Consider the following 27,432-nt stretch of genomic DNA (forward strand, 5'->3'; position numbering starts at 1 on the left):
ACAGGACACCAACAGCGCCTTAAATAATTGTACAGTATTTTTAGATGCATTTTTAGGTTCGCTGATACTTTAATACAAATGAAACCTGTTGAGAAGCCATGTTTGACCACTGATGGCCGACAAGCTATGTTTGCAGCAACAAAATACAAATTGTGAAATGATATTTTCCTTCCCATCCATGTCTCAGATATTGACACAAAAACAACACAAATAATAACTGAAGTGGGGAAAAAAAACATGGTAAAGTTTGGAGGGCTCATACAAAAAGGACAGAAAATGGACATTTTTTTAGTCTGAATAAACCTTCATCAGTCTCTGACCACTTCAAAGCTCTAAAACACACTTTAGAAGAAAACTCAATGTGTCTTCAGCTGGTTTTTCATGTTATTTCAAGAGGATTTTAGAAATATGATTCTAAAGATCAACAGTTTCTGGACTGACAAACTACAAATCGCACTTTTTTGCAGTGTTCCCTCCTCGCTCTTTGTGGTTGGTGGCATCCACATTATCCAGGAGGATGATGACAAAGAGCCTAAAAGATTATTACTGTAGTATGAGTCAACCAAAACCTCATTTATCAACATCACATGAGACACGGAGCATAATAAAGACATAGAAGTGTTTACAAAGAAGCATCCAGCGGTTCATCTGAGCTTTTACGTGCACTCCATGAGGGGGGAATAAGGAACTCCATGAGGCCCGTCGCTCTCCTCAAGAAATCTCCACGTTTGTAGTCCACATCAGGCCACTGTGATCAAACCCACGACAGTCTGCACTGTTCATGTCTGTGAGGAGCTCTCAGTGCTTCTCCAGAGCTCGAGTCAGCAGGTCGTTCAGGCGGGAAATCATCGGTCGGGGGTCGTCGTTCAGGCCCGCTGTGATCATGGCGTTGTCGTAGATCTAAGAAGAAAAAAAATATACAGATAAGACAGAAAAATAAGAGCAAATACTTTAAGAATGATATTGATAGGTGCAATTGCCTATGAATAGCATAAAGGTGCATTTCCAAAACAGAGTCACTTTTCTGCTACGCTGCGTTCCCCCCTTTTTAATTGAAATCGTGCTTTCAGTCATGTTACGTTCTTGGCAATAACCTTATAAGACCTCCTGAACTGAGTGAAGTGAATGCAAAAACTGTGATACCGATAGAGAAACATTATGAGGAGACCTTATCCACACTTTGACAAGACAAAAGGAGATTAAGACTGTTTTAGTGAACAGAGGCAGTTCAGAAAACTGAGGTCTTCTTACTCAAATGAATAAAAGGTGACTCGTGGTACCTGTTCCAGCAGCAGTCCAGCCAGGTCAGAGTTTGTGTCTTTCAGTGCCTGCAACTTCTTGATCAGATCATGTCTGTCAGGTGGGAGAGAGAAAGGTGCAACATGGACACTTGTAAAATGATTTTTTAAGTGCTAATTCCAGCCAGTAAAATCCATCACGCAACGCTCCGTCTCACCCTGCGTTGATCTCCAGCGTGGGCTGCAGTATCTGAGCTCTCTCCTCGGGGGTGCGGGCCAGCTGCTGGGTGCGGAGGAAGTGGCGTGCAGCGCCCATCTCCAGCACCGTGATCATAGCTGGGTGGGTGTCCAGGCGAGGAGTCAGCTGGAGGCCAGATGAGAAGAAAATGTACATTCGAGACATTTGCGAGACCGTATTTAAAGCGCCGGGCATGGAGAATGCAGCAGAGAGATTTGAATTCATGATGAAAAGTCAGAATCCTGGCCAGTCTCTGTCTTTACCTTGATGTTGGTGACTCGGGGACCCAAAGCGTTCTTCATCCAGGATATCAGGTCGTCGGCCTGCTCCTGCGTCAGTCGCTCGGAGGCTGCGGAGGAGGAGGAAGAGATAAAACAGGAGTCAGGACTTCAGACGTGCCGGTAAATGATGTCAGGTTTTTAACCGGAGATATGAGAGCAGAAGCAGACCCGGCTTGCTGTCCTCAAACTTCTCCTCCTTGTAGTGATCCACCACGATGTCGGTCTCCACGGAGATCATCTTCTTCTTGTCGAACTCCCGCAGGTGGAGGAGGGTCAGCTCATCGAACTGCTCGTAGCAGAACAGCACCTGGAGAGAAACACATGAGCTGCTTACAGTGTACACATGCAGGCAAGATCATCACGTTAGTTTCCATCATCGACGTCCGTCTCACCTCCATGTCTTTCTGCTTCATGGCCTCGAAGTAGGGCGAGTGCTCTGCCAGGTGGCGGTTGGGGGCGCACAGGTAGTAGATGTTTCGTGTGCCGGCCTTCATGCGGGAGCCGTACTCCATCAGACTGGTCTGCTGTCCCGCCGGCAGAGCAGAAGACTCGAACCTCAGCAGTTTCGCAATGTCCTCCTGCGCAGAGACAACATGTGGGGGTGACATCACATTCCAGATGCCCAAATTGGAGCATTTATTCTATTTGTTCTTATTTTTGTAGCTCGTCTCCCTTCGAGAAAAGTCACCTTGACGTCTTGTTCCTGCGTGGTGACGATGCCCTCCCTCATGAAGAGGCCGTAGTCCTCGAAGAACTTGCTGTACTTCTCCGGCTCCTTCCTGCTCTGGTCCAACAGGAAGCGGATCACCCTCTGCTGCAAAACGTCGCGGAGCTTCCTGAAGTCAGAGGGAGATGGCGCAGAAATTAATCGGTGGATCGTCGTTAGAGTGCAAGAAGAAACCCGAGAGGGTAAATATGCCTCAAAATGTAGGGTTTAAGCGGTTGCGTACCTGATGAGGGCGCTCTCCTGCAGCAGCTCCCGGCTCAGATTCAGCGGGATGTCCTCACTGTCCACCACACCTCGGAGGAAGCGCAGCCACTTGGGCAGGATGTCGGTGGCTTTGGTTTGGATCAGGACCTTCCTGCTGTACAGAGCCACACTGGAGCCCATCTCTCTGCTCACGTCAAACATGCTCGGCTTCTGTTGACGGAAAAAAACAGTCTCAAGAAAACTTAACTGCTTTTATATTCACTTTCAACTACTTGAAAAATGATTCAGTTAAGCGAGAGAATTTCATCATGTGATGTGACTTAATACAAAAGACAAGCGGAAATGTAATCTTGCTGGTGAGGTTTTGAGGCTCAGTTCAGCAGATGTGAAGTGCTCCCGAGCTTCTCACGTTTTCAGGGACGTAAAAGATGCTCCGGATGTTGAGCGGGGCGTCGGCGCGGTAGTGCAGCGTGTAGCGGGGCCTGTCGTAGGACTCGGCGATGTAGCGGTAGAACTCCTCGTGCTGCCAGTCACTGATCTCTTTAGGCTCCATCATCCACAAGGCCTGATGGGAAAGAAGAGGTCAAACAGCAGTTAACAAAAGACAAGAACAACAGCAAATCTCACATGTGAAGATGCAAAGTATGCAAAGATTAAGACCGAGCGAGCGACAGAACCTGAGAGGCTCACCTGCAGAGTGTTGAGCCTCCGTCCGTTCAGGAAGATGGGGAAGCTGACGAAGTTGCTGTACTTTGTTACGACCTCTGAAAGAGATACAACAGTTTGTCATCGCAGGCGGCGACGCTCTGATGTGTTTTTATCAACGCAGTGACAGTTGCAGCCACTGAGGCAGCTCCAGCAGCTCTACCTTTGACTCGGTCCTCGGCGGAAAACTCCTTGCAGTCGTCCTTGAGGTGCAGCACGATCTTCGTTCCCTGTTGGACACCGGTGGCTTCGGCGATCTCAAACACTCCAGAGCTGAGAGAGAGAACGACAATCATGATTGCATGCACTCTTCGTTCTACTGTAGAACGAGATCACACTGAGGGATATTTAGCTTTTTTTCAGACTCTTGATGTCGAAATGAAAGACTCATTCCCATCCCTCCCTCTCACCCGTCTGAGGACCACTTGTATCCGGGTGCGCCAGGCTCGGCAGACCGGGAGTAGACGTCAACGCGGTCAGCCACCATGAAGGCGGAGTAGAATCCAACTCCGAACTGACCGATGATGGTGCTGCTGGCCTCTGCCTGGTTCTGCAGGGCATCCAAAAATGCCTACGATGACGGGAAGAGACGGTTATTATGACAGACATTATAAAAGCATGCACGATGTGTGACGTAGATGTTGGTCACAGTAGTGGAGCATGCAGTCACCTTTGAACCGGAGCGGGCGATAGTCCCCAGGTTGGCCACCAGCTCCTCTTGGTTCATCCCAACTCCTGTGTCCTGTTAACGTACAAAGAAGCCCAAGCAAACAAAACCAAACTCATCAGCTTGTTGTGTAATATTCATCCACCAGGGGGCGCATTGTCACAAAAACAGACAAGGTACCAGAGTTCACAAGAAGCCCTTTTTCACTGCAGTAACCTGGTTTTTCCTTGTGTTCGCACTGTGTTTGACGCCCCAGGACATTTTGGATGAATGACACTGATCAGTGATGCTGATATCGCTCTCTGGTTTGAAACTAATTGGTCCAGCACAAGTCACTCCGGAGTCAAAAACAGCTTCAAGAGCATTGAACGTATTGTGATTCTTCTTCTCTAAAATCATGTTTCCCAATATGTTGAGGGATCTTTGGAGGCCTGCTTTTCATTCCTAACTTTATACAACAGCTCCCTCTGAATGGCCTCCTCTCCCCCATTAATACTAGTCAGGTCCTGGAAACCTTTGTCCAACAGTATTTTAGTATTTTCTGCACCATTCTTACTTTTTAAAGTAGTTATTAGCTGCAGTAAAATGTTGATTAGCATTGTTGTGCTTCTTGACTAACCCCAGCACTGCCTACCTCCCATAACAGCAGGTGGATCGTGCATTTAGCATCACCTCCTGAACAGGACCAAATATGTGTTCTAGAATCTCATGTGTTGAACATTATGCTTCGTTCTTGCAGTCGAAAATGGCAACAATGTTGTATTTTTAAGGAAAGTCAACACTGGGCCAAAACACACACACACACACAAAACTCACAACTATACTCGCGGGTATACCTGAATGGTGAATGTGCCTTTGGCGGCATCAGTCTGCAGGTGGATCTCCATCTGAGCCGTTTCACCACCAGCTGTCACCAGTTTGTGGCGCAGTTTTTCCAGAGCGTCGCTGCCGTTAGAGATCAGCTCCCTGATGAACACCTGCCGGGAGGAGAGGGAGTCAGCAAATCAGTCAGGAGAAGAAAAGGTCGAGTTCATAAACTGAAATGGTGGCGTGGATAAATGGTGGACTCTCATACCTCTTTCTCTGAATACAAGGACCTGGCAACGATGTCCAGGAGTTTCTTCGTCTCAGCCTGAAATTCATGTTTGGCGAAGCTGCCTGCGTGGATGAAGGTTGGAGCATCATTCAGATTATCTTAAATCGACCAAATGATGACTAGCTTCATGCTATAATGTCTGCAGCTGTTACGGCACCTTGTACAGCCTCTGTATCACTGATGATGGTGTGCAGAGGCTCCTCTTCAGGCTCCTTCTCCACCTCCTGTGTGCTGTAGTAAGACTGCTGGCTGAAGCCGAGGCAGGACCGCTGGGAGCTCCACGCTGTGGGCCGACTGCTCCACCTCTGCTGCTGGAGAACCTGCGAGCCTGATGACAGGAGGAGGTACAAAAGGTGTACGTCCGCGTGATGGTGAGCGTCCTCGTTTTTAATATTTCGGTTGTGTACAGGCGCCTGACCTTAGTAAATACAGACAAACTAAACAGGATTTTAAGGCAGAAGGGAAGATAACAGGCCTCCAACAGCTGGAGAAAAATATGATCTACACGGTCTAGTTCATCACAAATGCAATTTATGTAGTCAACCAATTATAGTAAACTTAAACATAAGAGTGTAAGCTGATCATTAATGGTATGAACTCACTGACAGCTTTTTTTTTCTTTTTTTTTTGTTAAATTGATGTGATGTGTCTTATTTTTGTTTTTAATCCTGTGGACATTTGTTTGTATCCTCCTGGGTGAGACCAGAGACACATTTCCTGCTCAGGCTGGGCAATACAACAATTACTCTAGTCAAACATAAATTGTTGAACATATATATGGTCATATGATTACTGTTTGCAGATTTATATGAGCCACTTTGTTTTGGATTTGATGCTGATTTGCTTGATGACTTTGGGCAGATGGTGGCCAACAGACAGGAGGCATAACAGCACAGCCTGTCTGATTACTACATCAACACAGAGGAACTGTGATGAACTTGCAATCAGTTATTGAATAACATCCAATATAAATAATAGGGAAAGAAATGCATGAAAGATAAAATCTCTTGACGCTTTTAAACTGTCTGATGCAACTTCATGATGTAACAACTAAGTCTTGTAAGAAAAAACATTGATTTAAATTCACCTGTAGCTGTCAGGTAGTTCCTAAGTGAGCCACCGGACCAACACACCAGCCTGCGGTGTTAAACTTCAGGCTGGTTTATGAAACAATCAGCAGCAGCACAGTTTATGTGACTATGATCTTGTGGTTGTCAGCTAGCCGGCTAGGCTAACTCAGCTGGCTAGCAGCTTACCTCCAGTGATAGTCCGCGAGACAGTTCGGCAGCTCAGCCCTCGTGCACATGACATTAGTCGCGGGTTGACCCTCTGAGAGGAACCGAGGGCGAACCGAGCCAGCGACAGGCAGCGGGACATGTTGACAGACGAGGGGGATACGAGGACAGGACAGGTCGACTGACCGTGGAATACACGCTGAGCGACGGTGGCACAGGAAGGACCTGCGACAGCGCCTACTGATGACGTCGGCAGGGCATCCATCACGCTGCCTGATCGGAACGTTTTTTTTCCTCCTCTTGATTGCCATGTTGAAAGTATGAAAAAGCATGGTTTCATTTTGTTTTGGAAATTACATAGAGCAGTGGCCAAAGGTTTTGAGATTTACACGAATATTCATTTTCACAAAGTCTGCTGTCTCAGTTTTTATGATGGCAATGTGCATATACTACAGAATGTTATGAAGACTGATCAGATGAATTGCAATTGCAAAACAAATACCTCCACTGCTTTTCAGCCCTGCCACAAAAGGATCAGCTGACATCATTTCAGTGATTCTGTCAACACAGGTGAGAGTACTGAGAATGATGCGGCTCAAGATCACTTTCATGCTTACTGAGTAAGAATAACAGACTGGAAGCTTTAGGAGGATGGTGCTTGAAATCATTGTTCCTCCTCTGTTAACCATGGTTACCTGCAAGGAAACGTGTGCAGTCATCATTGTTTTGCAAAAAAAGGGCTTCACAGGCAAAGATGTTACTGCTAGCAAGTTTGCACCAAAATCACCACCATTTATCGGATCATCAAGGACTTAAAGGAAAGAGGTTCAAATTGTTGCTTGAAGGCTTCAGAGCACCCAAGGACCATCTCCTAAAGTTAATTCAGCTGCAGGATTGGGGCACCGCCAGTGCAGAACTTGCAGATTAATGACAAAAATAATCATTAGTTACTTTACGCTGACCTCAACAAGAGTTTTCTCCAAACAGCAAACAGAAGCAGAGTCTGTGGCACACAGGTTTATTTAACAATATGGTATATAAGTACGAAATGAGCCATTTGAACCAGTTTGTACAGTGATTTCATTCTTATTTTCTGCATATTTACAGTACTGTCTAGCTGCATGATTTACATTAGAGAACAGTTCATCATCAATTCAAGTTTAATGCAAGAGAGAAAATGATGCACAAAACTCTCTCTGAACACAAATCAGCAGTCAAACAAGTTAACTTCCCACCACAGGCAAAAGAAGTTCAGGATTTTATGAGAATTTCTTTAGACTGAGGGAGAGACAAAGCAATTTTTTTTAAACATCTGCAAGACAATTTCTGGGTCCAAGCCAGTAAAAAGAACATTCCGGCACCTGTGAACATTAACAAGCTTTGATGCAGGTTTCTCTTACACCTGCCTTCTGTGTTTGGGTGTGTGCAATAGTTCCTAGATCTATACAAATACGTTAATCTCCCATAGACTCTGCAAACAGGAAAGAAATTAAGGCTTTCCCAAAGGCAGTCCTTTTGAAAAATGGCATATTAGAATAAATTAGCCAGGGACAGAAACACTGAGCAAGAAGTGAAACCTGGCAAAAAATTCCCAGACAAATAATTTTACAGTCTTCTCAACACAAATACGATATTAATTTGCAAAGGTACAAAATAAAAAAAATTGAATAATAAAATGAAATATTTTTTGTTTTGAGAAGTTTTGTTAAAAAAGTCAATACCAGGGCATAACAAATGAAAAACAAAATAAAACACAAAGACCATGGCAAATTCTTGCACAACTGGTCTGAACCAAAAATATATTCTTTGTGTCTTTGTCTTCTTTTCAACAGCAATTATTAAATCACTCTGTGTGTTGGAAGAAAGAGCAGTCCCTTGGTTTAAGGAAAGTTCACAGTCTGTAGGCCTCATATGACTCATTTGTTTGTATTTCTTTTAGCTTTTTACACCAGCAGGTACAAAAATGTCTCAGCTGAAAACAGAACAAGGCCTTTCTTCTGTCACAAAATGCTACAATCCTTCAACAAATTTCTCCAGCGTGTCTCCCGTCGTGTCACCCACAATACCCATGTCATTACCCAACACCCCTCTGTTTGGTGTGTTAAGCTGTGGGAGCATGGCACTCTGCTCTGGTGTTCCCATGTGTCCCTGCTCCATGGAGCCTGACAACGGGCCTCCAAGGCTGGGGTGGGGAGAGCTGGAGTGGAGGGCGCCATGCTGCGGTGAGGGCTGAGGCTGTATCCTTGGGGAGGGACTGGAATGCGGGGGCTGCTGCGAAGGCGGACGGGGCGATTGCACTGGAGCTGGGGAGCGTACTTGGTTTCCCAGGGTGTTTGCCATTGTCTGGCCAGGTAAGTGAGCTCCTCCCTGGGCTTGGCCTTGGAGCATGTGAGGCTGTGGACTCATTGAGTTAGCCTGCGCTGGAGAGCCCATCTGCTGCTTTAACATCTGCTGCTGCTGAAGCATGCGCTGCTGGAGGAGGTTCTGGGGCCCATCCATGACCATGCCAGGTTGGCCCATTTGGGATGTGGGAGGGAGCTGTCCCATAGGCCCCCCACCTCCTTGCATAGCCATTTGCTGCTGCATACGGAGCTGGGAGTAGCTTGCTGGCCCTGGCTGCTGCTGGGGGAACTGACCATGGCCCTGAGCCATGCCTCCCTGCTGCTGCTGTGCCTGTTGCTGCTGCTGCTGCATCTGCTGCATCCTGAGCAGTTGCTGTCTGCGGTACATTTGGGGACTGCCGTTTTGAGCCGCATTCATCATCTGCCCTTGTGGGCCCATGGCTGCCATGCCCTGGGACCCTGCCTGCTGAGGAGGCTGCTGCTGAGGTGCCATCACTGGCCTCTGCACCTGGTTTGCCATGGCCGCAATGGCCTGCATTCCTGCCTGGGACCCCAGCATGGCCTGAGGGTTCTGCTGTGCCTGCTGCTGTTGCTGCGGCTGGTTTGCCTGGTACTTTGCTGTCCTCTGTTTAATGAAGGCAGCCATGAGGTGGGGGTTTGACTTGAGGATGTTGAGGACCTGCTGTTGCTGCTGGGGGGAGCTGGGAGATTTGAGGGTGCGTAGTAATTCCTGCAGGGCGCTCGGAGCAATGTTACCAGGCATCCCTCGTGGCATGTTATGCTGCTGTGGTGTCATGCCCTGCTGTGAGGTTCCTTGGGGAGGCATGACCCCTGCCATTTGGAGACCCGGTTGCTGGGGCATCATGGGCCTCTGCATGAGCTGGCCCTGCTGGGGCATGGGTGTTCCCTGAGCCTGCTGAGGGGCCATTGGGCCTTGTTGAGGAGGGACCTGTTGCTGATGACCCTGGGGATTCTGCATTGGATTCTGCATCCCTGGACCCCACTGGCCTTGCTGCATAGCCTGCATCACCTGGGGGCCCCGTGGTCCTTGCATCATCTGCATCTGGTTCTGCATGGGCCCCATCATTCGTGGGTGGTTCATGGGCATCCCATTTATGGCATAATTCTGCTGTTGCTGCTGCTGCTGCTGCTTTGCCTTGGCTACCATCTCGATCTGTCTGGCCACTTTCAGGGCTGCAAGCAGCGGCGGCGGCTGCTGCTGCTGCTGCTGTTGCTGTTGCTGCTGCTGCTGTTGCTGTGGTGGCTGAGGCTGAGGCTGCTGTTGGTGTGGCATGTTAGGTAGCGGCGACTGCTGTTGATGGAGAGGGGATGACTGAGGCCCTGGTTTGCCTTGCGGCACTGGTGTTGGTGGCTGGCTGCTGCGACCATTGTTGGGGAATCCTTGGGCAACACTGGCAGGGTTTGGTGGCGGTGGCTGTTGCTGTTGTTGTTGTTGTTGGGGTTGGTTGGGCATTGGCTGGGGTGTCTGTGGTGTATTAGGCTGCTGTACAGAGTTGGGGGTGTCGGGGGCAGCTGAGGTAGGTGGAGATGGCATGGGCAAACCCCTTCCAGCCATAGTGGCCATTCTGCGGCGCATCAGCTGAGCCTGCTGGAGCCTGTGCTGCAGCTGCTGCTGACGGAGTTTGTGCTTGATGTTGAGACAGAAGGGAACAGGACACTTGTTCTCCTGACAGTGCTTAGCATGATAACAACATAAAGCGATGAGCTGCTTGCACACAGGGCAGCCACCATTGGTCTTGCGCTTGCAGCCCTTGGTGTGTTGAACCACCCTCTTCATCTTCTGGCATGAAGGCAAAGAGCAATTGGCATTGCGGCATTGGCAGGCATGGACCAAGGACTGGATGCAGCGCTGGATGCTGAGACGTCGGCTCTCCTGAGGGCTCTTGGAGGCTTCTCCACCCTGACCATTGCTGTCGTCGTCTAGACCCAGGCCCCACTTTACCATCTGGTGCTCATGGCCTTTAGCGTTGTAGCAATTAATGCATAGGTCGTAGTCCTGTTGATATGGAAGGAAGACCATATTATGGTTAAATCAAGATTTAAATTCATGATGATTTCAAAACATAACTGTGAGATGCCACTTTTCCCTACCTCACAAACTGTGCAGTGCCAGCGAGTCTCTACGTGGTGTTTACACTCGTTGCAGGTGTACACAAAGCGGTCTTGGCCCTGGTTGTGCAGCTCGACCAACATACACATCGTGCTCCATTTGCACCTTCTCAATGAGCTGAACTCCCAGTGCTTGTCCCTGGCCAAAGTCAGAAAGGCATCACGGCCATCCATCAGGTCACAAGTCAACAAAGGGTCTGGATCCATGATGGGTGGCAGGGTGTTAATGACTGGTCCGGCATGGAGGTGGATAACAAAAAACACCTGGTAGTAGAAAGGAGGGGAAATGTATTGGTTAGTTGTAAGGAAAGCCAAAGTGTGCTGTAACGAAGTGCCAACTCTTGTGTGTAAAAACGCTATAGCTTCAGCGTTGTAGGAAATGGCATTTTTAGTTATGAGGAATGGACTGCAATAAATCTGTTATAGTTAGTCAGGTTTCCCACCTCCTTATGTTTCTCCATTGTGGCGTAGAGCTTCTGGGACAGATCATTGGCTACATTCGGCATCCCAGGCTTTTTCTTATTGGCTCGACTGACGCTGCTCTTGTTTTTGTTGGTTTTCTTGTTATTCTTCTTTTTGGCATTCTTGCTGTCAGCTTGGGCTCCCTTGAAATAGATGGACAAGAACGTTCAGAGAGGCAGAGATTGCACAACAGCAATGATGAGGTTATGCAATTAAGCTGAGTGGCTAAACAATGCCGGAGTGACTACAGAAAGCTTTTATATTATGAGGACTTGAGGATGATAAAATCTCGGGTGAATCAGAGGCCTAAGCACCAGGCTGTTGATTCTGGCATTCCAAGAGCATTCCTTCTCAAAAACCCTTTTCAAAATACTCAAGCCACCTATCCAATTAACTCACCTCTGTTGTTTCAGAGGAGGTCGTGTTCTCCTCCTTCTTACGCTCCTCCTCCTCCTGCTCCAGCTCCTTGATGCTCTCCTCCAGTACATTAGGCCAAAAGTCACCCTCAAAATACGGCAGCTCATTGGCACTGGTCAGCCTGTCTTCTGTTGCCTGCTTGAAAATGTCCTGAATACAGACACACAACGTTTCCATCAGGCATGATAGTAACAGGGCTCATAAAGGGAGGTTCTGCAAGTGCCATTAAGTTAACGTTAAAGATACACAGAGATATACACTGATATAATCTTTAAAATAATGTGGGGGGAAATGGCTACTTCTACTGCAGGCTTTAGTAAAGATGAGCTTATTTAACGCTATTTGACTCTTCAGCAAAACAGAAAGGACACATCGAAGCATAGCCACCACTCTGGTTTAGGAAAAGGTGTAATAGACTGAATTAATATTGGAATACCTAAACAAATTAGTATGTCAAGCAAATTAAACTAAACTTTAATTTAAAAAAACTATTCTAATTTAGATGTTCATCCCATTAGGCTGTGTTTGTAATTTGTAAAGCCTAAATACTTTTAGTTTGCAGTAATTGCCAACACGTAATATACCAAAATAAATGGCTAATCATTGAGTCTTGCAATAAAAAAAAAATCAAATCAAGATGGCATGGCATCTGACTGCCTCCTAATCACAAGAATGATTATCTTTTACCTTCATTGGCAGAGAGAGAGTGAGAGAGAAAGGAAATGAACTCCAAAAATACTGCCCTTCACCTGTTGTGTATATTTTTATGTCTGTGACATATTATACATATATAGACTTTAAAACTGTAGTGAAACACTTGTAGGATGTCAATATGAATGTCCACATATTGTTTTTACGCATTTTGTTAGGCACAGAACTTCAGATCTTGTGGAAAAAATAAATGAGACTGAGTATGAGATGCACGTGAGCAGCTTTTCCACAAACATAGAATTGATTCCATTGCGGTTTAGACACCAGCATTTTGAACCACCAGGTGCATTTCCACCAAAAATAAATTGGTTTGGCATTCAAAGAGTTGGCATCCAGCCGAAACCAGAAAATATCACGCTTTCTCTGACCTGAAGTGGGAATGTCATATTTTACAAGTTGTTGTGCAGAGCTCTCTGTCTGTACCAGAGACAACTTGATGGAAAAAGAGCTACCGTGAGATTGTAACTGGTGACAAAATTATTATCTACAACTGAGAAAATCTGACCAATGTGACCATTTTCTGACCTTGTAGTCATGCAAGATCCTCTCAGCAAAAGCCTTGTCCAGCATCTTTCTGTACCACTCTTGGAGTCTCTTGGGCTTGGGTATCTTCTGGTCAGCAGGGTGGCAGTGGAAAATGTAGTCATCTCCTTCACTGGGTGGACAGGCCCAGATGTGACCCGTCACATACCTGAGGAGGGCGACAAGATTTGTCAGCCACTTAGCACACGCAGGATCAGTATTAGCTGGAAAGGTGTAAACTGCTCTTTACTCACCCCAGTTTCTTCACATACTCCAGGTAGCCTATTAAGATCTCATGGTACACTGCAGTCCTTAGCACACGTGGTTTGAAGAAGTGAATACTGTCGAGGTATGATATGTAAACCCGTCTGCAAAGCAAATATGGAGAAATTAGCAACACACAGAGGAGCAACACACACAACATACAAATCTAAAGCAGCAAAGAAAAAGTGCAAACATGACTCTTCATTTTTTTGCTGTAGTTTTACCTGGTATTTGGAAAAGGGCACTCTGAGCCGTACTCCTGGACATGCATGCCAAAGAAACAAACGTCCACCCCGTCTATTTCCTCAAATGCAAAAAGTGCTTTGGTTCTGTAAGGGAAGGTCTCCACCATCTCGCCTGAGTCCACAAACCTGAGGAAACAGAGAAGCATAAGTGCATTTAAAAACTGCTTTGATCAAACTTGCAATAGATTATTTTTAGACTATTTTTTTCTTTTACTTATCATTATGGAGTAATCACTGATGGCACTATGTAATGACTACAGAACAATGACACCATTGGCGTTTATGAAGCTCACTTTCACCATTAGGTACGTAATCCCAGCCCAGGAAAATTAATTTGACTATCAGATGGCACCAAGTCTATCTGCTTTTAGGTCTCCATTTTAGACAGAACTTCTGTTCTTAAATGTTTGCCCTCTGTTGTTAGTCGCTGCTACTCTGAGCTAAACAGAAAGTGATATGGTTGTTTTTGTGACATCAAGGGATGGAAGAGAGGAATTGCTTCTGGCCCAAGACTTCAGAGTGCTTCTGAATATTCCCAAAGTCAGATAGGTTGTTCATGAATGTTTACTTGGAGATGGAGATGCTATATGGACAATTGTGCTGTAAATTGCAATCAGTTTTAACAGCAAAGGCTGGGCAACAAAACCACACAGTAGATTTAAGTGCATCAACTTTCTTGCAGCCTTCAAAGGTCAGCACAATGGTGACAGATATGATGGACGTCTTTATATCCAAATGCATGTCTAGGGGTTTTTAGATGCTCATTATACGCATCGTACACCCCCACTTTAAGTCCAGCTCAGCACCTTTGTTAACTTCTCTCCCCTTGTTTTCTGTCACCACTGAACTGTCTTTGTAATATTAAGGGAGCAATGTCCCTACACAGTAACTTTAAAATGACAACATAGCTGTATCTGAAACCTTCAACTTGGCAAGTTCTGCTAATGCTTTTTAGTTCCTTTAGTCTCCATTTTAGTTTAAACATCCTCACTCACTTGATGTGACTTCAAAGACTCCAGCATATATATATCAAATGCTCACCACCATCAAACACACAATCAACAAGCACGTTTACTTAAAAAGCACTTAAATAATCCCCAAAGTCTCTCCAGGTTTGTTCCTCTTGTTCTTACGTGCTACATGCTGAAATTCCCAGTTCTAGATTTAACCATTGTTACCACAAATCAGGAGGGACACACTTTACAAGCAGGTGAGGACCTTACCTAGACTTCATGCCAGGCTTAATCTCCACATTTTTGTCAGAGCTGGCCACCACTCGCACAAACACCTCACCGGCCTCTGGGTGGTTCTGCCTTTTCAAGTACTTATTCACTCTGTCCTCAATATACGTCCCCAGCCTTGTTGTTTGCAACCCTTTACAAACAAACAAATTTCATGTTAGTTCAAGTTTTTAAATGGCCTTTAACATAATTTTAAAAAAAGGAGAATTATATTCATTCTGATTTGCTACTAGTGACTTACTTTTGGCTGAAAACTTGTTCTCCTTTCTTGTTTTGCCAGACTTCTTCAGACAGTTGTCACAAATAAAGCTAGAAGATGAAAAAAAATCATACAACAGTTAAGTATCCACATACATTAATTCTGGTGAGGTCAAACAAGGAGTACATGTTGCTTAAAGGGCTGGATAACAGTCAGATATCTATAGGGAGACTTACCCTGTGGGCCATATGACATCATAGTGCAGCACGCATATCTGATGCATCTTTCGTCCACAGTCTTTACATTCAACAAACCTGCAACAACAAACATTTCCTTTTTCTATGCTTCTTTTCAAAAAAGTTACAAAGCATCACTGCCAACACATAAGTGAGAGTCTAACTGAGGTTACTGTCCAGAAAGTACTCACGGTTCTGAGTCCAACATGTCATTTTTCTTCTTTTCGAACTGCTCTTTTGATATCATGCTGCACAGAAAAGACATAAAGAGACAAGTGAGTTCATGTTGGCTCCTGTGGTTGAAACTACCTTCCACAGAATGAAGACCAGAGAGATGAACAGCCCGATAATCTCGCAAGATGATCATCAGGTGGTGGTCGGCCACCCGGGCCTGCTCACTTACGTCTGTGGCTGGGCCGGGTCGTCTCCCAGGGTCACACTGTTGCCCTGGATCTCGTTGAAGCACTTCTCACAGAAGTGATACCTGTCGGCAATAAGGCCATATTTGGGTGAACTGCAGCCAGCACACACAGTAGCAGCACAGGCAAACCGGCGCACAGGTGGCACAATGCAGAGTAAATGGGGGCACATGGAAACAACCGAGGACAGAGCATGGGCGGTGGACAGACGGCAGGACACACATACATACACACACACAGGCAGAGGTACAGATTAGTCACAGTTGGAATAGTCATGATGTGGCCACTCTCATTGAGAAATGGGGGAAACATGCTGAATTACTATGTTAATGAATGTCAACATTGAATGAATGTTTGAACAGAAACTACAACATGCTGGAGAATAAAAACCAACAAATCAAAAACAGTTCAACAACAATAATTCATAAAACAAGCAACGTGCACTGTGAGCTAAGGGATGAATGAATGGTCATGCCACAGGGGAAGGAATGAATGATGATACAAATACAAACGTGTGGGACTTGTTGGAAAATATCAAGCTTTCGTCAAATGATAAATCCTTGTATAGCGCCTTAATAGTAGGAATTCAATAAATGTGCATGAACTCAGATTTCTTGTTGGAAGTGTTGGATCCTATATTGGTAAATCTCACAGAATTTAGTGGCCAGTATGTGCAATAATTCAATGGTGTTGCATTATATTCATAGTGAGGTGCAGTAGCAGATTCTACACAGCAGGGGGAGCTTTGCTGCTGGTTCTCAGGCACAACAGACAGCACATTCTGTTTGGCCACAATACACGACTCTAAGTGGCGCCTGTGTTTCCCTTTTAAAGAAAAGATCATCATATCGAGCTTTGTCGACTGGTATGGCTTCTCTTGCTCACTGCTCATCCACCTTTGTACCCTTTTCCATTCCTAGACAGAGTTAGTAGACATTTTTACCTGTTCTGGTAGCTGTAGTAGGTGCCATCCCGGGAGATGGTACACAACTGTTTGCCATAGCAGCACAGTGTCTGGGGTGAAAACTCGAACTGTGGAAACATCAGACAAACATTTAAAGTCCATATCACTGTTAGAAGCCACACACAGGTAAACAAAATGTGAACTGATGAGATAATTCCAGTTTTTGTTTTTAATTCCCATCTCACCTTCCTGCCACAGCAGTAGCCCAGGCCCTGCATAACGGGATCGATCTCTGCTTCAAACACTTCTGCCAGCTTGGTGCAGTACTTGTAGACACGGGATGTTTTACGGTTGTACAACCAGGCGTTGTTGAACATGAGCCACACGTCGTCCACGTACTGCCATGGCTCTTGGTACTGACCCGTGTCCAGCTTGCGCTTGATGGTGGATAGATCAATAGGGTTCTTCACGATTTCGAAGTAGTCCTGTACAGAGATATTTTAATTTAGGGGCAAATCCTGCTTAACAGTATTTCCTGTGTCCTTGTAATATGGTATGTACATGTATACTTACAGGTATGCCCAGTAGTGTGGGATCCACAGGCTGTCTGAAGGGCAGGGACTCTGGATCTTGTCTGTAGAGGGCCTCAAGTGTCGGCATTAGGGCTTGCCTCAGCTCCTCGGGCTTGAAAACTTGAAAGACACAATATTAATGTTATAGGAAACCAAAAAAACCTGAACATTTCTGTGTCGCAAATGTTCTAAATAAACCCACAAGCATACTATTGTACTCATTAAAGGATTGAACTGAAACATGAGTTGAAATTAATATGTGGTATTATGTGTTCTTACTTTTCTTGCGGTTCTGAGTGGCAGAGTTGGCCGATGTGCTGTTGGCCCCACTCTCCTCCTCTTCTTTGGGTTCTGTCTTCATCTCCGGCTTCTTCTCCTCAGTCTCCATTGGTTCCTGCTTTGGCTCTACTGCATCGGGCTCCTCCTTCTTCACCAGCGGTGGTTTGGTTTCATCGTCCTGCTAAGTGAGCAAAAAACACGGTCAATCAGCTGTCCTACGGAGCTGAGTCAGGAAACAATCAAGTATTTAATGCAATAAATTGGAAGCATAAAACTTTCCTTTAGGAAACAACAACAGTGCCTTTCTTACCAACCGATTACTGAATTATCCTGGTAAATCCGTGAACATACCTCCATTTTTACATCCATCTGTTTCTTCACAGACTTGCCATCCTCCTCTTCTTCTTTTACTTCCGATTTGGCTTCAGTGCCACTCATGTCCGGCAGAGTCTGCTGGGAGCTCAGCTCAGCAACAGAGGCTGGGGTGGGCACTCTGTTATCTATACTCGCTGCTGCCTGGGACAACTTCAGAGAGAGGTGGAAGAGACATTCTGATCACAATACTGATGACTTCAATCAATCAAGTCAAACTGACTTGTGCGAACATATACGATTGGCTGTCAGGGATCCTCTTCAGAAGTATGGCGCTATTTGTTTAAAGGTGTCCTATTCAGGGTTTTGTCAGTTGTTGTTTATAATCACATCAGTCATAAAAACAAACATAGTTGACTGTTGATTCATATTTGTAGGTCATCAAATACAAATGTTTTCGGTTGGTGAGGTACCAACTCAAAAGTGTCAGTATTTGATGGCCAGGGAATGAGACTGAACAATTAGCTAAGTTTCTCCAGAAGTGCTTGTGCCTACAACCATCCACAAACACACAAAATGATAAGCAACTGAGAAAATAAAGGCAGAGGGCACGTTAGCAGGTACTCAAACCGCCACACACTTCTAGTGGGTCATAAATAATAATAAAGATTAGGGGTTTAATGAATATACACATTTGGTTTTAGGACAGTCTTGAACATTATGTCTTTTAGTACGAAAGCACATCGCATAGTATTTGTTTAGAAGGTTATATAACCACAGTTCTAGCTAAAACTCACAACACGATCAAATGCTGGACTGACTTCATGAATAGTTTCATCATACTGAAAATGTTACATTTCAAACATCTAGCTAAGTAGTATTAGATGATGCCACGCATGTGGAAGGTTGTTATTAGCATGGCATACACACCAGTAGTTTGCATTTTAAATGATTCAATTTAGCGGTTGTTGTACCAAGCAAACTATGCTGCATGTGAAACACCCATTGGGTTAAGGTGCAAAAAGAGATTAAGAACATAGGCCAGGCTGTGAAAACCTAGCTAAGCTAGCTTTCATTTTATCTTGATATTGTGATGTTTCATTGCTGCATTATGTTAACCTGTAGGCTGGAGATAAAATCATTTTCAAAAAGCTACATGAATTTTAACTGGCTTATTCAAACTGCAAATATTCTTTACTCACTAAAAATAATTGTTGGAGCATGTTCCAATGTGCTCTGGCAGCACTACACCTAAACCTGTTTAGTCAAAAGCTTTCACAGGACCTGGAAAGTGTGATAGTGACTTTTCAGTAAGAACTAGTAGCTCACCGGTGTGCTGGGGTGCTGTGCCTGCACCGAGGTGGGCTGCTGCATCTGACTTGGGGGTTCTGTCTGAGGCTGCAGGGGTGTGAGCGGCAAGGAGGGGTCCGGGGGTGTGCCCATGGCTGAGGGGGGGCCAGGGTGGCTACTGGGTACATGGGTTGGGGTGGAGGAGGGCCCACCTACAGAGGCTGGGGTGGAGGGCCCTGGTGGCACCTGGGCCTGTGCAGAAGCATGGTGCTGCTGCAGCTGCTGCTGCTGCTGCGGCGGCGGCTGCAGACTGGCAGAGGCATTGGGTGGAGGGGTGGCGCGCAAGGTGGGCTGGGCTGTAGGGCCACAGGGCAGCTGGGAGCTGAGGGATCCCAGCGCATTCAGAGGGAGGTTAGAGTTCTGTGGCTGCTGGAACAAAGAGGGATGCACAGTTAGCATAAGCAACAGTCATATAGCATCCCACACAGAGATGCTCATAAGGCCACGTTCAGGAGAAAAGCAAGGAGGAATGAAAATGCTAGGTACATGCAAATAGTCAGCATTTCTCACAGCCCAAGTCTCCTCACCTGTGTAACAGCAGCCTGTGTTATGGGCTGGCCCATGCCTACATTCACATTCATTGCTCCACCTGCAGGTGCAGAGAACTGGCCCTGTGACAGAAACTGGCCCTGATTGGCTGGCTGAGGCACCATGTTACTAGCATGACTACCCATCATTCCTTGGGTCTGAGGCATCCTTGACGGGGACATGCCCATCTGTAAAAGAGAAGAGAAAAACTTTATGGTGGCAGGCCTCTAGTATTCAATACCCACCAAGTAAACATTGCCATGCTATGTTTTGATTCAACAGACAAAAGGAACACTAGAACTGACAGCCAGACAGCTGCTTCATTAATGGGTCAGGAATTGTGTTAACTACAGTCAGAACATTGCAAACTGAAGCATGCTTTAGTATCTAAATAGTAACAAATTAAGAAATTAATAGTCATTCAAAGGCTTCACAGTCAAGTGGAGAATAAAGCTAAAGAGTGACAGAGAAAAATGGAGCAATGACTGAATAAACTGCAAACAAAACTGAAAATTGGTTGAAGGGGAGCATGTTTAAAATATAGAGAAGGGCCTGAAAGGCTCAGGGAAACAACTGTTATAATGAAGTGAAGAGACAGAGGGGAAAGATCTAACCGCTGGGACGGAGCTCATGTTCATCTGCTGTGGATGGTTCATGGGGGAGGGAGCACGTGCTCCCATGGGTGCCTGAGACATCTGCGCATTCTGCATTGCCATTGGGTTAAACTGATTGATTCCTGTGGGAACAGATACACACACAATTGTTTAGCTGTTTATTAAACCTGGGAGTTGTAATTTAATATTCCATGTCCTGCTGGGCTGTTAGAGGCACTGAAGCAGCTCACTTAAACATCACGGCTCTGACAAATGCTTTTAACACTACCCGGTTAAACAATCAAGGGTAGCTAAAACCAATTTCACTGTGGAAATGCTTTTTTTTCTTTAAACATTTTGGTGTTAACCCATTAACAAATTTAAGAACTTGGAAGTTTTGCCAGAGGACTACATGGGGTGCTTTCCTTTCTTTTTTTGGTGGGACTGCCAAGAAAGCAATGAGCAAAAACATACCTTGGGGCACCTGCATCCGGTTCATTATCTGATTTGGCATGTTGGGCATAGGCACAGGTCCATCTGAAAGACACAAGGACATGGCAGCCTTCATTTATGAGTTGCTATCGATTACAGACTTTTTTGTACTTGTATCAACTGAGAACTGCAGAATAGTTAGAAGCAGACAGCACTCAAGACCTAGAAGTGTCTCTCCGCTTTAATATTTTGAGTGTAGAGAGTTTGGCTACTAACTCGGAGGTCGGACAGCCTGTCCTGGGCCCATGGCGTTGGGCTGAGCCATACCAGGCTGCTGAGGTCCAGCTGTGCCCACCATGCCAGGCTGTTTCTGGAGCCGTGAGCGTCTCTTCTCCTCCAGTTCCTTCTGGATTTTGTAGATTTTCTCTGCCAGGAAGTGGTAATACTCATCCTAGTGAGATGACAACAAGAGACAGACAAGATATTTCAAAAAGTTCCTTGGTGTCTGGTTCTGGTTAAAATTCTCTACTCCTACTCCACAACTGTCATAGTGACGAGAGGTGGAAACCAACAACTGCAGAACACAGGATGTAATGGTGTGATGATGAAAACATAAGAAGTGTATTATACAAGTTACCCTGCTGTTTGCGGACTCGTACATATCACCCTCAACCTTGCGTGCATATGCCACCAGGTTCTCCATTCGACGGTCCTTCAGTGCTGCGGGGTCTGGGGTGGGGAATATGGCTTGTACACTGAAGAGTGAAGCAGAGAAATACAAAACTCATTGAGAGACTAGTGCACCACATTTATTTTGTTTCCAAATGACAGAACTTGAGTATTTATAATGCAACTGTTACATCGCTGGACTTACAGTTTGTGCACCAGGTGGGTGCGCAGGTCCTGAGTGACATGTTCATGCCAGGCCTTCCTTACCCCTGAAGCAGAGAGAGGGGTGGCAGTCGGCAGGTTTCCCATGCCTCCCGCTACCGTCCCATCTGGCATCAGTTGACTGTAAGGTACGGAGAGAAAGAAACTATTACTCAAGTTCAACTACACACCAGGTTTCAGAAACAAAACAATGTGCACAAAGGCCGTAATTTACAGTTTGTCCTCCAAGATACATTTTGAAAATGTGTTTAAAAGCCATCCAAAGGGCAGAGAATACATTAACATTGTGGCTGATTATATTGCACTGGACATGAAATCATAACACTCATTGTGTTGAATGTCAAAAACATACTAGAAAACAGGAAAATGGTAGAAATCAGCAAGAGGCAAAGTGACAATGTTGCAGTTATTACTTTTATATATCTTTCATCTTTAAAACTCAACACTGACTACTGTTTGAACAGAGACGGATCAAAAACTATTTTCGCACCAACGCCAAGATAATCAATGCCATCAGAGCATTTTGCCAGAGAAGTGTCAGCCTTAAATAGTAATTTGACCCAAAATCAATATTATTTCACCATTCCCATTAGTGACTTAGTCCAGGTATCAGAAGTACGGGTTATTGGTGGTTTTGGCCAGTGTGAAAGAGGCGCTAGGAACCACATTCAAAATAGTGGATACCTTGACAGCAAGAACCTTGTTCAATGCGGCATGATAAGGAAGACAATACTCACTTGTTGAGTGTGGATGGTAGGGAGGAGTCAGAGTGCATGCCAGTCTGGTCTGAAGAGGGGACACCCATGCCTGCTGCCATCTGGTTCATCTGATTAGTGCCTGATAAACACACATGGTCATTCAAGAGGGAAAAGGCTTAGCAACACAGTATTGTTATCACTTGTACATTTTTGATCCTCTAAGAAATAACAGTCGTCTCATCTTTATTGTACCTAGTGGGTTCATATTTCGCAACTGCGGGTGCTGGGCGCTTTGCTGAGCAGGGCCCTGACCCTGGACCTGGGCAGGGGACTGGTTCCCATACGGCAGGCCCAGGGCAGCGTAGGCCCTCTGCATGGAGCTGGGGTCGATGTGCGTGGCAGCACTGTTGATGGCTGTGGCACTTGGCTGGCCAGACCCCACCGAGCTGATGGCATTCTGCAGACCGGCCCCAGGGGAACCTAGCATGGCTTAAGTGAGAAGATGAGAAAATAAGTAAGTGGTTTGGCAATTTGAATTAAGCATTAATTAAGCATTTCATTATCAATACGCTGTTATAAATGAGGAGTGACTGCTGCTGCTTTCATCCTTTCTGTAGTGCTTCTATAGGCAACACAAATAATCAACATTTGCATACTCATCAGTATGAAGAAAAAACAAAACATTAACACCACTGAATATCATTAACAGGTTTTTTTTCTGTGTGAAGAAAAAAATCTAAGTCTCTCTGGAAAAGAAAATTTTCTTGAGCAGACCATCTAAAATCCCTACACTGCTCCCTGCTGTGTTGACTACTGACAGGGAGCACGCTGCCTCTGTGGGGGATTTAAATCTGTCAGGGCCTTTTAACCAATCAGAGAGCACGCTATCTGAAGACCCTGCCCCCACTCAGAGCAGAGCCACAGAGCCCCTCCCCTGGGTGTCACATTACAGGCCCAGCCTTTCTAGAGGAATCCTCTCACTGTCGGAGCTCTCGCAGTCAGCGAGCCAGCACAGAGCTGCGGCAGGGACACACAACCTGCAGGGGGCACCACTTCATGTCACACACTTGACTCCAAGCTTGCTGCCGAGTGGCAACCGCCTTACTGAACAAGCTTATAAGGTACCAAAAGATTTATATTTTTTCCGAAATTGACCACAATTACAAGCTATTTAAGCAATCATCAGGAATTCTTTGCTCTCTATTAACCTCTTAATTAGCCCACATTTCATATGTTGAAATGCATTAAAGAGAAGGGGAGCTGCTGGAGTAACTTACGTTGCTGGTTCCTCTTATCGCTAGCGTTCTTTAAAGGCAGGCAGACCGGACAGTCGTGCCGCGTACAGTTCTTCCAGTGGGAGATGATCTGTCTGGATGATGCACAGTGAGCCACTGGGGAAAAACAAATGGGAAAAAGAGACCAATTGAAGCATGGAGACAGTTAATTCAGCAGTATCTGACATTTTCTAAAAGTGAAGGGGTTGAAAATGCAGATTTCTAACTAGACTACATTCAACTCGTGTAAATTAAGTAGGTATGCACCGATTGCAATTTTCGTGGCAGTTCTTTTTCAATGGAAAAAATCAATTGTGTCTTCAAAACGAAACAGTGGCCTGTAACTGAAATGTGTGAGTGAATTTTAGCTACCTCTTATAAGAATGTATGCAGTTTATACTGGTAAATCTGCGACTCTTATTGTTAGGGGTCGGAAGCATGTGAAAACTAGACGATAATGGTCTGGTCCCTGACTACATGAAGGAAGGTTAAAAGCAAGTTAAAATGCAGCATGGTCAAAACAAACAAACAAACAAACCAAAAACCCTTGACTGCTCCAGTACAATGTGCAAATACCTATGCCAACTGCAGATGTAATAAAACCATAAAACCATCCCCGCATTTACTTTAAGCATATAAACAGTAAAAATATCAGAGTTCAAAGTTCATCAACCTGCAGTGACCTCCTTACTACTCACAGCTGTCATAGGGAGGCTGCTTGCCAGCAGGGTAGAGCACGAGCATTATGACATCAGTTTTAATAAAGATTAAATTCATGTTGCCTGACGTTTCCATTTGTTGTCAGTCACTGGGATATTTGGGGATTAACAGGTTAAGTGGTAAAGTGGCTCTATTGATGCAATGAAATAAAAGAGCTTACTGCTTCATAATGCACGAAACAATACAACGTAAGTGACTTAAATGCAAAGCACTTCAACATCTGACTGCTATCGTGTGGTTTTAAAATGTTAAAATCACTGTTCAATCATAATAACTCCACTTGCACTATCTTTATTGTGGGTCTACAACAGCGTTTATGAAATTAGCGATGCAAATTTCAAGAAAATTCCTGCACTGGTCACATACAGATCAATAAGCAATTCTGCTAAAGACGATATTGGCGAGCGGTTATATAAAGAGCTGAAGGCAACAGGTGCTTTTGGCGTACTGTGCCGGAAACTACAGTCATCCACACCCTTCTGTAGTATGTAATGCTAATGGAACTGTGCCCACATCTCAGGCTCTGATTATGTCAATGTTTTGTTCAAATCCTACAGTGATAAGACAGCAGACGAGAGATTAACCCTGATCAGAATCACATAAAAGTTTAGATGCAAGGAAATTCAAATAACATATTAATATATCCTTTTAACACCTTGTGGTGGCAGGTGCACAGTTGAACACATCTCAGACAGGAGTCAGCCAAAACTTTAATGTTTGAATACAAAGCAGTGTATTCACTCACCCTGGCAGGATTTGCCAGCCTGGCAGTGTGTCATGTGGTTGAGGACGTTCTTCATGGTGCGGCAGTGGGGCAGGGTGCAGGCCCTCACCTCCCCGTTGGCCTGCTCGCGCCGCTGGCACTTATGTGCATGGAGCAACAGGACCAGCTGCTGCTGAATGAGTTTGCGCTTCTCGGGATCGGCCGTCGGGCCTGTGGACACGCCACCAGCACCGGGGACCATGCCCACCGATGCTACCTGCGTCTGCATCTGGGACTGCAAAAGGTTGACAACATACAGACAAGTTACTCACAGATCAGAGTGTCAGACTTGTTTGGATTTTAAGCTGTTAAGTATAAAAACATTAATAAATTTAAGGCTGAGAAAAGGAGGTAAGATAAAGGAAGTTAACACGTAAAATAAAAAGAAAATATGAATTAAATCACAAAGAATAAGAGGTAGCTGGTTAAAAAGGAAAATCTAAAAACAAAATCAATATAATAACTTTATCAAAGATTGAGGGAATGACCATTTCCCACCTCAATTAAATCCATTTCCTGTTCCTTAAAAAAGATTTGCATAGCACAGCGCATTTTTTACTATTTGAAAGAATCTCACCCTGTACTCAATAGTTGTCCCGCCTTTAACAAATCTGAGCGGGAGATGTGGTGATTATCTTGCCGGTTAATAAACGCCATCTTTACATCACCAAATATTACTGCAGTATTTGTTTAGTTTTGTTTGTTTTATCTTTTGGTTCAACAGCTGTGTGAAGACGCCACTGGCTAAATTTAAATGTGCATAATATTGAAATCCATATTGAACAAACTGCACTATAAGCAACAATATTTCAACACTTTGATCTGAGTTGTATCCTTACTCTGATTACAGGTCATTATCTTTAGCAAAACCTTTGTCATCCTGTCATGGTCTTTTGTGGCAGTATTTCAATGTTTCTATAAGACTTCTGTGAGAGCTCCCCTCATGAGAGCCCAAGGCCAAGACTGAAGCTAGTGTGCATACATCGATGGTTGCACACTGGGTGCCTATGTCTGCAGAGGAGATAGCATGTGAAGCAACAGTTGACACAGAGAGTAAGTCTAAAGAAGCAAATTCGTTTCCTCAAGAAAAATTGCATAGATTTTGACGAAAAGAGAACATGCACACTGCGACAGTGTAGTGTATCACAGCAAGTTAATTACAGTATCGATACCCCCGTTCCTCTTTTATCTTCCCTACTTAGCCAGGTACAGCACAGTGATCATGTTGAATAGGTTTTGTCCTTACCCAACTAAAACACAAAGGGCTTGCGACAGATATCCACCTGTTATGGAAGATTCGAGTGACACTCACCATGTTTGGCACACTCCCAGCTCCCTTCAGCTCAGCAGGGAATTGGGGCAGGTTGTTGGAAAGCGCCGTCTTGTTCTGGAGTTGTTGAGCGTTGACCCCCGCCGCCCCCATCTGCTGCACCCCAGCCTGGCCGTATTGCTGGCCAAATGGAGCTCCTGACATCCCCATCTATAGATGACAATCAGGACAGAGGGTGGTCAGAAAACTGGATGTCATGCAGGATACCATCACAATAGATCGCACTGAATATTTATATAAATGCACATGGGACAGTGTTGCAGTACACAGAATTCATGGCTTAGTGCCATCTCAGTGCCAATCCCAAATGCAGGATATAAATTGGAGCTGCAAAATTACTCTCAAAATAATTGAAATCGCAGTATGACAAAGCACAATATCTAAATGGCAAGAACTGCAGTTATCTTATAAAAAAGGTCATATGTGTTACTTAAGAGTCTTTTAATGACATTTCGTAGTGTGACAGAAATGCTCTAGCCTACAAAGCTTGTTCTCCAGATGTAATAAAACATGTTTGTTTGGCAGAGACCGTGAGAAATGACACATCACACCATGATTTCACTTTTTTTTTCTGAATTACATGACACTCAGCATTTCCTGTCAATCACAATACCACTTTGTGTCCATATTGTGCAGCACTAATACAAATATTTTTTTATTTACAATGGTTGAGCAACGCTGACACACCTTAATTGCCTCGTCCACTAATCTTTCTGTGTTGCCGTTGTAGATGACTGGGGAACCAAAATGGATCCCGAAAAAATTTTAAAAGGCATCGCACTGGACATAGTATGACTCATACGCCTGGCAATCAGCTTGTTGTGCTATCGTCAACGGACTGCATACAGCTTAAAGTTTTCCCAATGTGAAACTTGTGCATTTGAACGATGGTTCTGCATAACCACCCTCAGCATACAGTTCATACCATGTAGTTCATTTGCATCAGATCATAAGCCCCATACTGTAATAGTTTGGCACAATGACACAAGCCCTAGAACAGTTTCTAGCTTTGATAACTGTCACACAGCGAGTCGGAGATCAGTGTGAGCTTCAGCACAAGTTGAACACATATCACAACTTTAAGCCCACAAGTTTGCTTTTTTACCCAAATGTTTTGTCTACAGTGCCATTATCAGGGTGATCTGGTGCCTCAAGTTCACACATAAACAACAAATTTAGGGGCGGCGCTTAAAAACTTAAGACCTAA

General features: G+C 44.9%; 2 protein-coding genes across 7 annotated transcripts in view; both read right to left on the minus strand.

Moving 5' to 3' along the window:
* Positions 1–24: 24 nt before the first annotated feature.
* On the minus strand, positions 25–6,625 carry trap1 (TNF receptor-associated protein 1). Its single transcript, XM_037089040.1, has 17 exons — positions 6,413–6,625; positions 5,314–5,484; positions 5,136–5,218; positions 4,897–5,037; positions 4,064–4,135; positions 3,804–3,964; positions 3,557–3,666; positions 3,379–3,452; positions 3,098–3,253; positions 2,708–2,898; positions 2,446–2,593; positions 2,150–2,335; positions 1,926–2,064; positions 1,740–1,825; positions 1,457–1,602; positions 1,281–1,353; positions 25–900 (listed from the first exon to the last, which is right to left on the minus strand). Exons 1-17 carry the CDS (start codon positions 6,531–6,533, stop codon positions 799–801), a joined length of 2,160 nt encoding a protein of 719 aa, XP_036944935.1. The 5' UTR covers positions 6,534–6,625; the 3' UTR covers positions 25–798.
* Positions 6,626–7,393: 768 nt separating this feature from the next.
* crebbpb (CREB binding protein b) overlaps positions 7,394–27,432 on the minus strand; it is a 33,713-nt gene continuing 13,674 nt past the window's right edge. The window contains exons 3-31 of one of the 6 annotated variants that reach the window (XM_037089035.1): positions 26,208–26,375; positions 24,878–25,130; positions 23,416–23,529; positions 22,391–22,627; positions 22,178–22,277; positions 21,424–21,561; positions 21,187–21,304; positions 20,826–21,000; positions 20,592–20,654; positions 20,139–20,260; positions 19,524–19,712; positions 18,976–19,365; positions 17,686–17,859; positions 17,335–17,512; positions 17,057–17,175; positions 16,729–16,968; positions 16,523–16,611; positions 15,564–15,674; positions 15,352–15,408; positions 15,161–15,238; positions 14,967–15,034; positions 14,708–14,858; positions 13,464–13,610; positions 13,230–13,343; positions 12,979–13,144; positions 11,725–11,892; positions 11,307–11,468; positions 10,846–11,127; positions 7,394–10,750 (exon numbers count right to left, since the gene is read on the minus strand). In XM_037089035.1, the coding sequence (XP_036944930.1) occupies positions 8,402–10,750; positions 10,846–11,127; positions 11,307–11,468; positions 11,725–11,892; positions 12,979–13,144; positions 13,230–13,343; positions 13,464–13,610; positions 14,708–14,858; positions 14,967–15,034; positions 15,161–15,238; positions 15,352–15,408; positions 15,564–15,674; positions 16,523–16,611; positions 16,729–16,968; positions 17,057–17,175; positions 17,335–17,512; positions 17,686–17,859; positions 18,976–19,365; positions 19,524–19,712; positions 20,139–20,260; positions 20,592–20,654; positions 20,826–21,000; positions 21,187–21,304; positions 21,424–21,561; positions 22,178–22,277; positions 22,391–22,627; positions 23,416–23,529; positions 24,878–25,130; positions 26,208–26,375 (6,720 nt within the window). In that variant the 3' untranslated portion in view covers positions 7,394–8,401. Of the gene's footprint in view, positions 10,751–10,845; positions 11,128–11,306; positions 11,469–11,724; positions 11,893–12,978; positions 13,145–13,229; positions 13,344–13,463; positions 13,611–14,707; positions 14,859–14,966; positions 15,035–15,160; positions 15,239–15,351; positions 15,409–15,563; positions 15,675–16,522; positions 16,612–16,728; positions 16,969–17,056; positions 17,176–17,334; positions 17,516–17,685; positions 17,860–18,975; positions 19,366–19,523; positions 19,713–20,138; positions 20,261–20,591; positions 20,655–20,825; positions 21,001–21,186; positions 21,305–21,423; positions 21,562–22,177; positions 22,278–22,390; positions 22,628–23,415; positions 23,530–24,877; positions 25,131–26,207; positions 26,376–27,432 lie in introns of all 6 variants that reach the window. The other 5 variants (XM_037089038.1, XM_037089034.1, XM_037089037.1 and 2 more) reach the window with 5 other exon arrangements.

This window comes from Acanthopagrus latus, chromosome 23 (assembly GCF_904848185.1).
Source record: "Acanthopagrus latus isolate v.2019 chromosome 23, fAcaLat1.1, whole genome shotgun sequence".
In the NCBI taxonomy this organism is placed as follows: domain Eukaryota; kingdom Metazoa; phylum Chordata; class Actinopteri; order Spariformes; family Sparidae; genus Acanthopagrus; species Acanthopagrus latus.